This window comes from Tympanuchus pallidicinctus, unplaced genomic scaffold, assembly GCF_026119805.1.
Source record: "Tympanuchus pallidicinctus isolate F22 unplaced genomic scaffold, pur_lepc_1.0 scaffold21, whole genome shotgun sequence".
NCBI classification, from domain to species: Eukaryota; Metazoa; Chordata; class Aves; order Galliformes; family Phasianidae; genus Tympanuchus; species Tympanuchus pallidicinctus.
The window spans coordinates 6,142,947-6,160,865 of NW_026294733.1; the positions used below are offsets into that span (position 1 = coordinate 6,142,947).

Genomic DNA, 17,919 nt, shown 5'->3' on the forward strand with positions numbered 1-17,919 from the left:
TTGGGAAGTCAGTTTGTGTCGTTTTCCTACTGCATTGCTTTGCTACATACACTGATGCTCAGAACAGCAATTCACAACAGCAGAAGACAGCACCACCACAGATCTCTGTACAGCAGGCTGCCTATCTTCAGCACACTCTACACTGGATGCATAATTTTTTTTTTCTTAAACGTGTATAAGAAGAAAAAAAAGAATATTTTCATTCCAGCGACAAAACTGTTCTTGAGCAAAACTTGTTCCTTGCATTGTTCTAAAAACACTGTAATTTTCATCATCCTAATAAATTAACAAGAAAAGACATCTCTGTTGCAATCATGTTATATAAACATCTCACCGATACAGATATATCATTAGATTATATTTTAAGCTCCCATATGTCACCAGAATTCATGCTGAAACAACCTTACAATGCAATCTTTATGACAGATTTCTGTGGATTAACCAGTTTCTAGTTTTCTCTGACGTTTTGTTAAAACTTTAATACTCTAAGCATTGCTGTTTGACATGCTTTCTTCCATTACTTTTGCCAAGCACAAGCATATGTTACAAAACAATAAATGCTGCTCTTTGATTTAGGACTTTTAACTAGAAAAATACTTCACGCAGAAACTGAAAATCAGTTTCATACTACGAAATGGAAGAATTCTTTACTTTATTCACTTTTATGACTTTTCTTCCACATGTTCTGTTGGTTTGTCAAAACTAATAAGGACCTGCTACGGTTAATCAAATGGAAGTCAACTCTTAACAATTAAGGAACAAGACAGAGCACAACTCATAAAGGAGACAAATAAAGTCATGATGTTCGAGGACAGAAGACAGACACAGCCTCTTCCCACTATCCGGGTGTAGACTACAGATCAGACACTACACAAATGCGCTTTCAGGGGAGGCTCCTGGCACATCTGTATTTGACAAAATAGTACTATTCTACCATATTTAAGGTGAAACATTTTTCTTACCAAATATCAGGCTAAGAGACACAATTCTTGGATGTGAAACAGTGAATAAAGTGAAATCAAAAAGTGCGAAGAATCCAAACTTTCATTTCTATATATTCATCTGAAAAATCCTGGAAAGACTTTCTGTCTTTCTTTAAGATGCAGATTGCTATCCTTTCTCCTCCTTACCTTGTTTTGTAAAGAGAAGTGGAACCACATCACCTTTTCTTTTTCACACGACTCTCCCTTGGAACATTAGGACCAGCTACAGTGGATACCTGATTAGAATACCCTCAAAGAATTATGCGTGTTAAGTAGTAATAGGAAAAGAGACAAAATGAACATTAAAAAGAAAAATCTAATTACTTCCAAAGCAAAATACTGGAAGCAAAACAAGTTCAACGTATTGTATTAGAAACTAAACAACAACACAGAACGTTGCCAACTTCTCGAACAAGTAAAGGCAGGAATACTGAGAAACTGAAGTTGTTCAAAACCTAGTGATGCCTATGTTAGTTCCAGGGGACATTAAACAGAAGTTGTCCATCAAGTATATATTTCCTGGATTATAATATCATAAGTCTAAACGAGCTTTTCATTTTACTGTCAAAAGCAGAAGAAATAATGAATAAAACACACAATGTAATGGAGCCAGATCATGTCTACAGTTGATTTATCTTTGAGGAAAATCTCAATAGTACTCATCCCCTCATAAGCTGTTTTCTGAGCATAGAAATCACATACACGAGGTAAATCAGACATAATATTTATTTTCCAAGGCTATTTTAGAGGAAAACTCAAAACAAATTTACAAAGTCTGATCCTATAAACCTCAGTGTGTTCTACAAGTCCCAAAAGACTTATGCATACTTCAGTATTGCCCAACACAATACCTAAGCACTTACTCTTACTTATCATTGGACCTCAGGAGGAAATCTGTGTCATCACATGTAGAAAGTGCAAAAGACCTTCTACTAGAAAACAGACCAAAACTACCTTTACAGTTTGTAAGAGATCTCTGCTTATACAGAATCACTACTATCTATGGTATCCTCCCAGGGTTACTTTATCCATTTTTTTTTTTTTTTTTTTCTTCTGTTGTTATGTTCACCCCTCATTCCAACAAGGGGTTGCCATCTAGCTAGTCCTTTCCCAGTTCTGAGGTGCGACTGTTACATGTAAAATTTGGAATTTCACATCTGCAGGCCACCTCTCCAGCTAGCTGAGATCCTTTAAAACCTAATTCCATGCTTCAAGCTGCTTAAAGGTTTAAGGCATGTTTTATTATTTTCAGATCATTAATGAAAACACTGAAGATGGACTTGATTCAAAATTGTTTCCCTCCACTAAACTCCATAATCATGTTCTTTGTGCTATTTCCAAATGTGGTTCTGTCTGATCTGTGTTTTCCCACATTGTTTATAAGAAAGTCATTTGAGTCAATGTCGGCAACCTTATTAAAGTCAAAATATAGGACATCTACTGCCTCCAGCAAACAACTCTGCTGTTCAGAAGTGGTCTAGGCACCACCACATGGGATCCAATCATGAAAAGGAATGCTGAACAAATCATTCTGCTGCTCATTTAAAATCATCACCATTTCCAGCTCTTACTGTGAGCGCCAGGAGGTGATTTTTTCTCTGGAGGCTGTGCCTCTAATGGTGCCGTTGTGCTGGAAGAAGCCTCAAAGTCTCCTCAGATGGCAGAAGAGGGTGCAAGGTCTCACTGTGTTGCCAGCTTTGCAACTACTCTGGTGCATGCTTTGTTAAACACGGCTTGGAAAAAGGTGAACAATCCCATTTCAACTAAGAATTTAGAAAACAAATAATCATAAGTCCGGCAGGAAACCACCAGCAGTCAGATTGCTTGAAATCCCCATGACATGCAAAGTAGAGACACAGGAATATCCCTTCCGAGTGGACTGTGTCTTACCAATACACTTAAGAGATACATACAGAAAAGTGTGTGTGTGTGTATATATATATGTGTGTGTGTGTGTGTGTGTGTGCATGCATGTGTGTGTTTATTCCTACAGAAGAAAATGCTGATAGAAAACAAGGACAGTCAGAAATACAGACAGCCTAGAATAGGTTTTATAGCAAATCCTATGAGTAAAACACCTAAGAAAATGTTTCAGATTTGATGAAATGTGGATGTGGACACGCTTCACAAAATATTTAACACGCTTCAAGTTTACGGTATAGATCTTAAGGAATTAAAGTAACAAACAGGTCTAGGAATAACACGGGAAAATGAGAAAATTAACTTGCTTTACAATAGATGGACAAAAGCAGCATAGCAAGTGCTATTCAGCCATCCTGACACTGTAGGAGTTACTACCAAATTCACTGGCTGTGAGTCCATAAGAACTTCATAGAAGTTTGCAAGAATCTAGATGCTTTAAGTGGCTGGAGTTTTACAGATATGTGGCAAGACATTTTTTGTTCCTGAAGAGGCTTGTGATTATTCCAGTTTTCTCTTATACCTGAGAAAGCTGGTGAAGTCACTCGTTCTTCTGTATGCAGTAGGTTGGGGATTAAATAATCAAGAACAGGTTTTCTTGGTAAGTTTGAGGTTATAAACCTAGAACTTTAGAGATTCTTTAGTAAAAGAGATTGAGAAATTAATACCAGCCATGTAAAAAGAAAGAGAATGAAAACTGAATTTAAAAAGTAAACGTGGGTCCAGAGAAAAAAAACAGTTACAAAATAATGGAAGGGAATCATGCAGAGCACTGAAGCAGAGAATTTGCAGTAAGATTCTAAAAACCACTTTTTGAGTGCTAGAAATACAGTAATGAACCATAAATGTATGAAAAAAAGCAAATGAAGGAAAATTCCTGCTTGTTACAAAGGAAGTGTCACAGCAGGTGATAAAACCACAGGTTTAATACTTTATATATAAATTATCTGTTTATACTTGTTTCTGGCAATCTCAATCATACATCACTCTTAAACTGATTGGGCTAGTCTTCTGAGATGCTTGCTTTTATTCACGTTGAAAAGAGGCAGTACTCTCTGAGGCATGTATGGCATCAATTCCAATAGGACTGCTTTTCTTTCTTAAAATAGCCTTGGAGGAACAGAACATTTTTTCCCCACTCTTTAGTACCACAAGTTTTCAGATAAGTTCTGCAGTGTATAAGGATAGTGAAAATGGATGAGAAATGAACCTATGTTCTACAGCTGACAAACTAAACCATTACCAAGATTTATGGAAGTGCATTGTTCCTGCTTTCATAAACCAGTATATCTATCCTTGCAAAACAAGTATCTCAGAAATTTAACATATACTCAAGATCTCTCTACACTAGCCTCAACAAGTGGAAATGCAACAGTATGTAACTGAGCTGCAGACACCCAGTAAATACCAATTTCCTCATCCAAAAGAAGGTTAAAGGAAAAGAGAAGTGAAATTATATTTTCGTTCGACCAAACTGCTACATTTATTCTGAAAACCAGACAAAATAGTTTTATAAATTATTATTTATTTTTGCTTTTCTCCCCTTAACTGTAACACTGTATTTTCAAATGTAGTTATGTTGATCTATTTGGAAATGCTGAAAAGAACTTCATTCATTTAGGCACAGACGCTAAAAGCTGGGAACCTGCTTATATAGCCAGTGTAGATGTATGTCTTTGAGGATGATACGTAGCACCAAGAAGTGCTTTCTCCAGCAGGAAGTTCAAAGTTCAACTTTGACTCTAATGTTAAATATCTGGAAGAGATTGCACAAATTCCTCTCTGAATGGACAGTGCAAGAAAAACATCATTTACACACTATACCACACTGAAGACAGCAGAATGCTTCTAGAGGTAAACCTTAATACCCTGATTTAAATTTCAGTATTTTCCCATTCTCATACAAGTGCTTGGAATAGAACTGTACTTGTGAAAGGCTGTAGTTGTCACCACATACAAGCAATAATATATATTACAAGCACAATTCAGCTCATGAAAGGTACTTTCAGACCATTTGTTCCAGTTGCAATAACATCTTTAGATGGGGACATCTTCTATACACAGTAAAAGGTTGCTCTTAATTACTGTTAATTTGGGCCAGATTTTCATGACTTTTGGACCTTATTGGACTGCATCTCTATATCATTCACTTCTTCATCCATATTGAATGGAAAACTACACTAGTATGAGGCATTTCTATCACAAGTAAAGTCAGAACCTTAACGTTCCATGTACACTGTAGAAAACAACACTGAATTACTGTTAGATTTTCCTTTTTGCAGAGTCGCAATGCAGTGCACAGATACTGATTAACAAAGGGCTGAAAATAGTCCAGGTTGAAGAATGTAGAGCTCCAGATCAGTTCATCTGCCCTTCTTCTTGGACTCTGTCAGAAGAAATGCATGCTATCTGCTAATTATCTTCCTCTGTGCAAACGATTCTGATATTTTGCTCAGATATTTTTAATGTATACTTTGATATTTTTATCACGATTGGAAAAATAATTTAGATAAGGAAAGCTCAAACTAAGAGGCTTGCCTACTCATCATCTTCATAATTATTGAAGGCTTACATTTATCCTTTCTTTGGAAACAGTGAGAATTACTCACCAGGGATGATAGCACTTGAGCTGATAGCTGAGCTTACTTCCTCGAAGGTCAGACACCTTCTGAAATAGCCAATATTCATGAGAAAATTAGAAAATTTGGAGATATATTTCTCATAACTGTAAGATAGGTCTTTAAGAACACCACTTAAAAGAAGGTATTATCTCCTTTCTAACAGACTGAGCTCATTTTTGGCTGGTCAAGTGGACTAACGTTAACTCATGATCATGTGGAACCAACAGTGCTGTGCTTTCAGTCCCAGCTGGAGTCTCCCCAGTGAGCTTTACTCTACCTTCTGGCTTAAATACTTTCTACAATCATCCAAATCCCTGAAGGGAAAAGGGGATTTAAAAAAAGAAAAACAAAACACATAAACAAGCAGCTGCTCTAGGTTGCCTAAATCCCTGTATTTAAAGAAAACATGCTACATTCAAAAGGACTGCATTTTCACTATAGGAGCAAATCATTTCACAAAATCACATGGTTTCTATATAACCTGGTATCATGCCAGTATACAAAACACATCTATCTTAATACTACTGTATTAATTCAAGATGACGCTTTTCTATTCTTTACTGTTTGGTTTTTCCATGGTCAGAATAGCTCAGCTGATTTGGAGGTATTGGCTTATATTCTAGCAGGAGCAACTGCTCTTGACTTCTCAAGACAGAATTTCCTCTGACAATGGCACATTTCATACCCAGAAAAAAAAAGAGAAATTTCAGTATGACTCCAGGCATCAAATCTTACTTAAATATATCATTAATATCACTTCATAATAAAGACAATAAATCAGATACTAACACACAGAAATTCTGTCCTGTTTGCAACTGGGTTTGAAGAAACACTAAACTAGAATCACCTAAAGGACATCCAGCCATCAAACCCCTGATGAGATTACAGAGAGCCACTGTACAATGAAAATGGCTACATTTTGCTAATCTCAATCTCAAACTTCAAAAAAAGCGGAATTATATGATCATTTTCACTATTCTGGAGCCCATGACAAAATATATCTCCACCGTGTTTTGTCTCAGCATACATTTGTCTCAACACCACATTTTTCCATTAAACATACTGACATGGAAAGATATTATATAGCTGATTTCATCCGCTTCTAAGACAAAATACCAAATTGGTTATACATTTCATAGGCAGTGCCTGAAACATTCTTTGACTTAATACACCACCTTGCAAACCTGTAATTCCCAGACCCCTCCAGAGCCTCCAACTTTAGTTCACATTCAGTTAGTTTGTGACCCAAATCTGTTTTTGTTATGTGCCAGATGTAAAAAAGGCAAGATTAATACTGTTCCCACATGTGCTTTTGTAACAAGCAATCAATTTTAAAGATATTTTCTAAGAGTGAGACTATTGTTAAGGTGCCTGTTCATATATGGCTATTAAAACAATGAAAACCATCTTTAAGTGATAGCTACATGAACATGTCTATAATTTAATGTTCACTAAAAAAGGATGGACATGCCATCTACATCAGACATAACGACCTAATTTATCAAGCATATTCTTGGTATCCCTTAAGATGAAAAGCAAACTGGCATCAAGCCACAGAACAATGTGGCCCTGAATACAGTCTCAAGGCCAAATAAGAGCTAGTACATATGCCAATGTGTGCAAAAAGGAACATACTGCGCATTTACACAAAGGTAGATCTTCAAAGAAGAAAGATGACTAAAACTCAGTAAATGCATCACTCCATAGCACAAATGGTAATGATGTGCACAACACAGATGCCACATATTTGTAAAATATTCAACTTCTCTCTTCCAAAATAAAAAGAAGAATTTTTGAGTTGGAGCTGACAGGGATTCCAGTCTTAGCGGACTTAAAGGTTTCCCATGTTACGTTAACATAAGATTTTTGCCCAGGCTCACATAACTTCTCAAGTTTCCCATGCTTTACTATGTTCAGAATTCTTTAATGCACATAGTGAAACACACAGACATAGGGTAAAATCTGAGCTTTATTTATTTATTTTTTTTTTAAAGGAAATTAAAATTTTTATCAAGTAATTTTATAATGAAACTAAGCTTTCCATATCCATAGTATTACCAGCAGTACAAGAAATGCCATTGTAAAGTACAAATGCAAGGCTATAGTAACAAATTTTAGGGTACAATAAAAATTTTAGACATATAGCAAGTTGTACATTTTTCTGTCCTCAGAGAAAATTGTAAAACCCTCTTTAATCCTTTCCACAACTGAAAAAGAAACAACAAACAAAACAGAGATGAGCAGAAGCTCATCTTGGCAAGCAAGAAAACAAACTTTGATAAGAACCTGGCTACATTTTGCAGGAGAGAAGTATCATGCATTTACCTAATAAGATTGTAGGTCTCTCTAGACTTGCAAAAGGTTGTTCCTGAAACCTGAAAGGAAAAGAATACTCGTAAGTATACGCACACAGGGCCACTAACACCAAATAAGCCATAACAAAGTGAGAAACTTACAGTGCAAAAGCATTATGCTGATGGAGTGAGTTATCCATCCCTTTGATGCTTATCTGCTGCACACATAGTGTGTTAGTTGTATAAGAAGAATGAGAAGGCTTCTGACATTGATGACGTCCCTAGGACCATTCTGACTTACTTACTGATATTATTGATGATATCCATTCATTTTGGCTCTGCATAGAAAAGAAGATAGAGAGGAACGATTGGTAAACAGAAGAAAAAATAATAAAAAAAAGAATCTACTGTTCTTTGAGCCTTTACAGAATTTCCCCAAAACAGTGACAGAAAACCTCTCATATAACAGGTTACAGAGGTTCAAATACTACTACTAATAATAAATAGAAACTAAATTCACAAGCAAAATGTAACTTACCAGCATTTCATTCTCAGGTTGTCTGTGTAACATTTTGATAAACGTCAGTCTTCCAGAAGTGACTTGTTCAAAAGACATGATCATTCCAGGCTGCAGTGAGGAAGAAAATTCCTGCTTTCTTGGAGAGCACCAGATGTGTACAGATGAGCTTCTGTACAGTAAAATATGTGAATATACTGTGCTTTAATGAAGCTAGTTCTTGTAGCAGCCCACAAGTCTTTCCCTTGAAATAAGCTGTGCCTGCTATTGAATAAGTATACATTTCTAATACGCGCTACCATTTAACCACTTCAGAGAAAAGAATAAGATCCATGATTTTACCAGGAAATAATTTCAATGGGTTATTCAGAAACCATCAGATCCTTGGATAATCATCCTTCACAAATCAATAACATACAACGGATGCAGCAAGGTATTTAATTCCACTCATGACAACTGCAGATTACTACTGAAAGATATTTCCAATATTGTGTAATCCTATCCAGAGCACAGTACGTTCACACACAGCGTTAAAGTGAAAAGGTATATTTTTATGTCTTAAAAATGACTTGCATCAATTCCTTGTTTCTTTCTTTTTGTTTTTCCTGCTACGTTGCCCTATAAGTTACCATGTAAGTTTTTTGCCTAGGCTCACAATTTCTCAAATTCTTGTTACATCAACCAAACAAGATGAGCCAAAATCATATGATATTGAATACAGGTAGCCAATTGTTCTGCTGCTGAAGAATATATGACATACCATAAATTTTAAGCTATAAATTTATTTGCAATACATTCCTGCAGAACAGACTATCCATACCTGTACTCCATGCACAATAAAGATGATTTATACATTGTGCAGCTGCAAAACACAAAAAATTGCCTTTTAAATGTACATACAAATAGAAACTTTTTACCCAGTCAGATGTTCTCCTGAAATTTCTCGTTATTCCAGAGTAAAAGAATCCTTATTTTGAGAGCTTTTAAATCATAATAAAATTCAGATATTCCCACATTAAAGAAAGGGAGAAAGGAAGACACAGGGCGGTGAGTCTCACCTTTGTGTCTGGGAAGATCATGGAGTGGATCCTGCTGGAAGAGATGATAAAGTATATGCAAGATGAGGAGATGACCCAAGACAGCCAGTATAGTTTCACCAAGGGCAGACTGTGCCTGACCAATCTGTTGGTCTTCTATGATGGAGTATGGCACTGATGGACGAAGGAAGAAGAACTGATGTCATGTACCTGGACTTGTGCAATGCCTTTAACATGGTCCTGCACCACATCCTCATCTCTACATTGGAAAAATACAAATTGATGGGGTGAACTCTTCAGTGGATAAGGAATTTGTTGGATGGTTTTAGCCATGGAATTGTTGTCAACAGTTCTGCGTGCAGATAAAGACCAGTTATGAACACAGACACCCCCTCGCCCCCCCCTCTGCCCTCATGAGGCTCCATCTGGAGTACTGCGTCCAGGACTGGGGCTCCCAGCACAAGAATGATGTGGAGCTGTTGGAGCAGGTCTGGAGCAGCACAATGAAGATAATGACATGGCGACAGCACTTGTCCTATAGGTAGACGGAGGTGAGCTTGTTTAGCTTGAAGAAGAGAAAGCTCTGCGGAGACCTCAGTGGGGTCTCCCAGTACTTAAAGTACCAGCAGGAAGAGAACCAATTCTTTACAGTCTGATAGTGATAGGACAAGGGGGAATGGCTTTAAACTGAAAGAGAGGAGATTTCAGTTAGGTGTTAAGAAGAAATTTTTGCTCAGAGGGTGGTGAGATGCTGGAACAGGCTGCTCAGAGAGGTTGTAGATGACCAATCACTGGAGGCACCCAAGGCCAGGTTGATGGGATCCTGGGCAGCCTCATCTAGTGGTTGTCACTTACTACAGTTGCAATTTAACATCTTTGCTTTTAAAAAGGTCAGACACTGGAACAGGTTGCATAGAGAGGTTTTGCATTCTCCATCTTCCAAGATTTTCAAGACTAGACTGAACAGAATACTGAGAAACATAGCCTGATCTCAAACTTGACCCTGTCTTGAGCAGAAGATAGACTAGAGATCCCTTTTGCCTGTTCCATCTTGAATAATTCCAGAAATATATCTTTAAATATAAGCATATACTAATAACCTTGTTAATACACTGCAAAGAGTGGTTCACTTGCATAGAACCTGCCCCAGTCATATACACTGATTGTTAGTCTAAACTTTCTTACCCTCTTCATACTAGTTAGAAGAATCATGTGCTAGTTTTGTTGGTACTTTTTTTTAGCCCTTACTGAATCACTCCAGCTACACAATGAAGTCACAGATTACCTTATCATTGCCAGTATGCATCACACCATTAAAATTAAACCTCTTTTATTCTCTCCTTGATATCTTGAAATGAAATTACTGTGGACAAATACAGTCTGTAGCACCTGTCCCAAGGAATTCACATTACAATCCAAATTAAGACATTAAGACATCTCAACATGTAAATGATAATCAAGAAGGAAAAAAGGTGCACTTTGATAATGAGGTCAGCTTCTACTCATGGAAGCATGTGATCCTGTACAACGCCTGCTATGCAAAAAATTACTTAACTGAAGGAACAAAGGGGACATGCTAGGTTTGATAAATGAAGAGTAATAAATGAACAACTATTTAGATTCTGATATTCAGTGGCCCAAACATCATGCATTCAGCTTTCTACTTGCCAATGTAAATATTCAAAGTTATATACTCCCTTGGTAGTCTCCCCTATTAAACATCCTGTTCCCTCAGGAACAGCAGAGCCTCTTGCTCAGCATCAGGCACATCCACCTCTAACCCAAAACCCTGGTCGGCTCCTGGGGTTGCACCCTTTGTCCCATGTGACCTGATTATAGCTTTGACTGATGGCCAGATCAGCCACCTCCAACGTAGTTCAACAAGAAGTATTTTCAATTTCTTTTCAGTGCTTTGAACGTGCTTATAAAGTCACCTTCAGCGCACAAAAATGAATGGTTTTGTTGTTGTTTTCTTTTTTGAGATGAGCGTTCAGAGAGTCTGATTAGAAAGTGTTTGATACCGGGCTATCCAGCCACTGGGAGGAATGATATTCTTCCACTGTGGTTCTTCCTGCCTTTTTCTAGATTGTTACCCAACTGAAGTTTTTAGCTGATCTTATTTAGCGTGCTTCTGTGGCATTTCTGCCATCATACTGAAAAAAAAAAAAAAAAAAAAAAAAAAGTGATCTGTAAGGTATTTCTGATCAAAATATCCCTGGCTGTTAAGTAAATGTCTCCAAAACAATCATTCTTCATTCATCACCAAAGCAGTCCTTCCTCTCCTGCTGAACATGCTGTTCTAATGCTGCCAACTTTCCCGGTTTCATGTGCCCCATTTGCTTTGGCTTTAGACAGTAGAATATGTTTCTTTCAATGGCAAAACTTCAGCACACAGTGGAAAATGTTTCTGAGTATAGATTTCTGAAAAGAAACTCAGTGTGTTCTTGTTTATTCAGAAGCAATAAAGAAACGTAAAATATCATTGCCACACAGCAGGCGTATTCTGAATTGTACTCCAATATAACATAAATATAGCTGTGCCAAAGACATTATGAAATGAGAGAAAAAAACTAAAGTGAACTTTAACATCGCTGTATGTCACTATGTAATTAAAACTGACAGAAGTCCAAATTTACCACATGAATCTAAAATAATTACATTTGAAAACATTCAAATCACAATCATTTCTCTCTGTAACGCTAGAGAATGTGCAACATGATATTTTCTTTATGTTTATGAATACAAGGCAATGTTCTGCCAACTTCTTAGTACTACTTTTTGCTTTTTAGCTACCTTTAGTCTTTTAACTGATTTGCTAAGGAATTGCTTTTTCCTTCAGAAAAGCAGCAGATAGAGAAAATTTTTCAAGAGCGTCATCAGAAATTCAACAAACCTTCAAACTACAATGGCTGAAATAGGAAGCAAAAAGGAGAGTATTTGACTGAGTAAAGTCAATACACAAGCAAAAAAGAACAAGATCTCTGCTGTCTCCAAGTTGGGAATCTAAGAAATGAATGCAGAGAAAAACTGATTTCCTTCTGGTATTATAATCCTACAACTTAGTGTGTTGGGAAATAAGAAAAGAAATAAGAAAAGCAGGGTGGATAGATTACACCACCATAGAAAAGACACTGTAAAAGTTTGAAAGTGTAAAACCAAGGAAAACCAAGCATTCTACATATTTTGGCCCCCTTTACATCTGAGCAAATCAAAAAATGATCACAGAGAAACAAGCTACCTATTTGAAGAAAAAAAAAAAAAAAAAAAAGCTCTCAAAATTGATACTCTCTGAACCAACAAAAAATATCCTCTCTTACGTTTTCAACATCTAGTCCCAATAGTAAAGCAGGTAAAGTAACATCTCTTGTACCTTAACAGATTATACAGCCTCTCCCATTTTAGGTTTTTGCTTTAACATAAAACCATAATTCCTAACTTGAGAATTAGTCTAGATATACGGAAATCTACATTAACAAAAATTGATACTGTCCCCATATTTCAGTAACTACAATTACACAAAGAAAAAAAGTAATCTAGGCATCTAAAAAGAAGCTAGACAACTGGCATCAATAATAGGAGTAGAGATAAAGGCAGAAGGGAAAGAATGGAAGGGCATTAGACACAATAATAAGCATGGAAATGGTATAAAAGTCTATCATGGCTAAACTCCAAAGGGTTTTGAGCTAGATCTTTATAGCCAGATCCTTTCTGCATTTCCAATCAAAGCACAATTAACCTGTACTTTATAAAAATGTTTGATATGGGGCTATCTGTGAGAAGACAATTAGTAAAGACAAATAATGTGTAAGAAAATGTAAAAGAATAGCTAATGCTCAGTACAGAGAATGATTGCAACGTAAGTCTTTCTTTGTTATCATTAATATTTGTTAGCATTTCTGTGTAAATAATTTTGAATGAGACAAGACCTGAAAGCACTGTACAGACAAAAAAAATAGGAAGAGCTGGAGAATTTTGAGGTCTGTAGTTAAATTAAGAATGCTGATTTATGTGAAGAGTGTTATAAAATATTAAGTCATGCGTCCTTTGAATATGCAAAAAGATTTCCACCAAGAGCTAAATCCCACTGCTGGAAGATGGGTGAGGAATGGAAAACTCACTATAATGTTCCAGGAAAGGCTAGTATCTGAAGAAGTTATGCAGGTATGTAAAAACATAAAGGTGGCTCTTGGACCGCATTGATGACAAAGGGCAGGGTAAATGCCATAATGCAACAGAGAATTTAGAGCATGGTCTGTGGTACTTGTTGTTCCTAAAGAAGAATGATAAACTACAGCATCTGCAGAAACTAGCATTTGCTAATTCTGCATTTCTTTTAACATAAAATAACAGAAGGGTCTTATATGACAAAGCTAAAACGAACTGCAATGTGCATGTTTTATGATATGAAGCTTATGAGGAGACCACATTCTTTAGATATATAATAACAACTACAGCAGGGCTGAGGAAGACATTAACTTTAAAATAATTTTTTTTTAAAAAGGACAGCGGACACGAGCAGTGAATATAATTTTATGCTTCCTGACATGGAATTTAGAGTCTTTCTAACCATCACAACAAAGCACTAGTGAAAGAAGTGTCCAACAGAACCAGCAGGCCAACAAAATAAGCTACTTTCAGCATGGAGATTATTGAGATTAATCAGTGATTATGACTTGAGTATCTGCATAAAATGACTCAAAAGTCACTTTCAATCTTATTTACTCTACCTACCTACTACCATTTTCTCTGAAGCAATTTATAAAGATTATTCAGATTTTTACCTGGACAGAGTGACACATATAAAGAGTAATAACTTTCTAAAGCAGCATGAAATTCTTTCAAAATGCAGTTCAAGCACTACTTCTATCCACATTCTTTAATGACCTTTATTACTGCAATGAAAGGCAGGCCAGCTAAACACAGTATCCTGTTTTAAATCCACTTTACTGCTGTAATGCTACAACTGAGCTAAGAGATAGAGCCACAGAGGAGCTTTCCTATAAGCATCCTAATGGCTATGGGAAATTAAGCATCCTCCTTTTCAATGCTACAATGAATACTGTATGTTTCATACCAAGTGCAACAAATACAAGAATCTCTCCAAACCTAAATACAGTTGTATGAGCACAAAATTCTTTTACACACTATCAGCGTAAAAGGCTGATTTTTAAAGGCTGCAAGTATAAAATTCCAAATCAAATGCTATCAATAAGTGATATAACCAACTGCAAAAAAAAAAAAAAAAAAAACCCAAAGATTTTATTCCTTCTCAAAATAGCAAAGTCCATCACATTTGATGTTCGTGTGTTTCAGACTAGAGAAGGGGTGAACTTTAATGGTAAAGACTTATATTGCTTACTACATGAATGTAAATGAGACAGCAGTGTCACAAGTGCAATCCAGAAAGAGATTCCGAAATATCTTTAAATTACATTAAATGAATGAAAACTAGACCTGAGTTTAAATCATACTCTTAAATGCTTTGTAGATCACTAAAAAGAAGTTCAACCATACCAAGCTCTTTTCAGACCGCTACAAAAGCTGCAATCACTTTGCTCACACATACACAAAAAAGTCCCATACAATCTTTTAAAATACATACGGTATTTTTTAAATACAGTTTTGTGGACTGTATCTTAATGCCATTACCTTTCATTTGCGTGCTCCATTCAACTTACTAATAGACTCCATCTATTACATATGGTTCCCTTGAAAAAGGACATGTATCTTGAAACTGCTGATCCAATCTTATTTAGCATCAAGTATTGCACATGCAAAATGCTGGCTTTACATAAATGAACATGAATTGTTTTGACTCGATGTACTTAGAGTCTGCTAAAGATTCAGTGAAAAGAGGTTTGAAATTCTATTTCACAACACAAGTTTTATCTAGATGGATATCTTGATAGAGACATCAGCTATGAAATCAGAATATATAAGTAGTTGCACTGAATGCACTGAAAGCTTAAACACAGAGAGGTTAGAAAAACAAACAAATCATAACACACCTATTGAAAAGACAGTCTTAACCTTTTGCCATCATTTATAAATGGAAAGAAGCTGCAACATAGTTCAGCTGTAAGGGAGGATAAAGAACTGATAATAATCCTCATGCTCCTCACATGAACTCCAACAAGGCATCTGAATGAGACTTTTAAAGCTGAAAACTGTCAAAGCAGAATAACTTTTGCTAATCCTTGTGCCACAAATTACTAATCCATCTGGAAAGCTATTTTTTTTGCATGTGTTTACAAGGATCTAAATGTCATCAGACAGAGACAACTAGGTTAGTAGCATATAAAACAAATAAATATATAAATAAACGGAAATAAAAATGTCTGAAGCAGTTGACTACAGAATAAGTAGGATTTGCAGAAGTACTTACAGCTCTCAATCTCCAGCGTGCAGTTCTGTTCATCCAGCGGATATCTCCGTAGGTCCATCATACAAGCAGCTGTTGTTGTAATTCTAGGAAGGAAAAAGAAGAGCTTGTTAATGCGTCTCATTTCAATCTTCCTTTGACTGCACACAGTTGAAACAACAAAATATATTTCTACAGACACTTGCCTATTTTTACTAAAATACTGTGTATGCTGGTTACTTGTAACTAATACTGTTCCAAAAAGATTATGCCACTCTGGTGGGCAAGCAGACAAGAGTCCTCTTCATTCACATTATCACTGTACTGCAAGCGTTAATAATCAGCAATCAGTTTATCCTGAAAAAAAATCGCCACAAATTAGGATAGCATTACTTCTTCCATTTTATACTGAAGAAGCCCAAAAGAGGAAGTCTTAAAGAAAGGTGGCAAAATGAACCTGAGGATGAACAAAGAAAGATGCGTACTTCATATCCTGGGTTAATACTCAAATCCCTTCATATGAAACTTAATTATTCTTTCCTTTGTTCCACAGTGCTTTGCAAATGAACCAATATTTTAGTTTCACATTAACAAGCAAACACTGTCAGGAACTTTTTCATCAAAGGTTTAGACCATGTTTGTGCCTCAACAATAAACCTTAACGTGGGTCAGGCATCTCCCTCAGAAGTGGAGACAAACATCTGTATCATCAGTAAATCTTGTGCAGATAGATCTAACACGGGAATAATCCTAAGCATAATAACATGAATCAAACCACAATGCTCAGCAGCTTTTTATTAACTGTGTACCTGGAAAGCTTCCTTGTGTGTACACAATCTTTTTTTTTTCTCTTGTAAGAACATGTAGCAATTAAAAAAAGTCTACTATTTGGCATCAGCCAATATTCGAAAAAACTATATTCTACACAGACTCCAAGTGGAGTTAAGCGGACATTTGGAGCATTTTCTAGCCTTCTTTCCCTCTCCATCTGGTAAGAGCCTTTGTCCTGCACAGGTTCTAAAGCCTGGCAATTTACACAGCCCTTTCAGAGAAACTAAGATTTTCTATGATACTTCAATTGTTCAGTAACTGTTCATAAACTTCTTTTACACTCTTCAATTTGACCAAAAGAGACCTTTCACTTGATGGACCTCAGTCTTCCTCCTTAAATACCTACTCTTCTCTAGAAGCAAGAAGTTACAGCTGTTTCAGATAGACTCAAAATTCACTCCACAATGACTTCAATAATCCTTTCCACAAGACACCTGAACACTGTTAAAACAATAAGTATTTCTTGTTAGTATCCTTACTGCTGAATTTAACCGCATTTAGCTGCCATTCCAGGAAAAAAAAAAAAAAAGAAGAAAAAAAGCAGCCTTGCAATTTCTGCAATGGAAAGAACAAGAACAAGCATCCTTTGTCTCTTCTTGAATGGAAGTCTGCCAGCACTTAACAAAAGCAAACTACTGAAGAATACATCTGAGTGCTTAAGTTCTAAGTGCACAAAAGATTCGAGAAACACCAGCTTGGCTGACTAGTAAGTTCTCTAATACCTCTCTGCAATTAACACATACTTCCCACTTGAATCTACAAAACCAAGGCATTCCAAATGAAGGCAAAAGCACAAATAGTGCTGTCCTCATGCTTTGAAACAAACAAAAACAAAATAAGCATAGCAATAAAAATCATCAGTAGAGTAGAGTTTCAATCAAAGCAAAACAGTAGTTTACAATGTCTTCAATTGAACTCACTTGCTTATTCTTATCCGTAATGCAAATCCACTGGAGAAAAAAAAAAAAAAAAAAAAAGAAATCTGTCCTTTCCTCTCTTCACATCTCCTTGTATTTTTTACCCTGACTTTTCTCACCTTTGGAAAATAGAAATCCCTTTCATCTTCAAAATTATTTAAGCAACAAAACTGCCTTCTGATAATTATTAATGGCTTGCAATTCATGGTGAATAGCTAAATAACATTACTAATGAAAGAGCACCGAAGAATTACCACCTTTTGAAAGATCTCAAATTCATGACTCCCAATCTATACCTTCTTTCAGAGGAAAAAACAGCAGTTCCTTATAGTTAGGAATGCTTGAAGCAGGAATACCACCTCCTACTCAAAGCAGAGCTGTTTTAATTTTCATAAAATAATTACAAATATTTTTTACTCAGCCTGGACAAGTGAAAAA

General features: G+C 36.1%; 1 protein-coding gene across 5 annotated transcripts in view; it reads right to left on the reverse strand.

Moving 5' to 3' along the window:
* The window catches only part of GABRB2 (gamma-aminobutyric acid type A receptor subunit beta2), a 151,840-nt gene that overhangs the window by 49,784 nt on the left and 84,137 nt on the right, over positions 1 to 17,919 (reverse strand). For all 5 annotated transcript variants that reach the window (XM_052684773.1, XM_052684774.1, XM_052684772.1 and 2 more), the window contains exon 7: positions 15,758 to 15,840. In XM_052684773.1, coding sequence (XP_052540733.1) covers positions 15,758 to 15,840 — 83 coding nt within the window. The remainder of the gene's footprint in view (positions 1 to 15,757; positions 15,841 to 17,919) is intronic.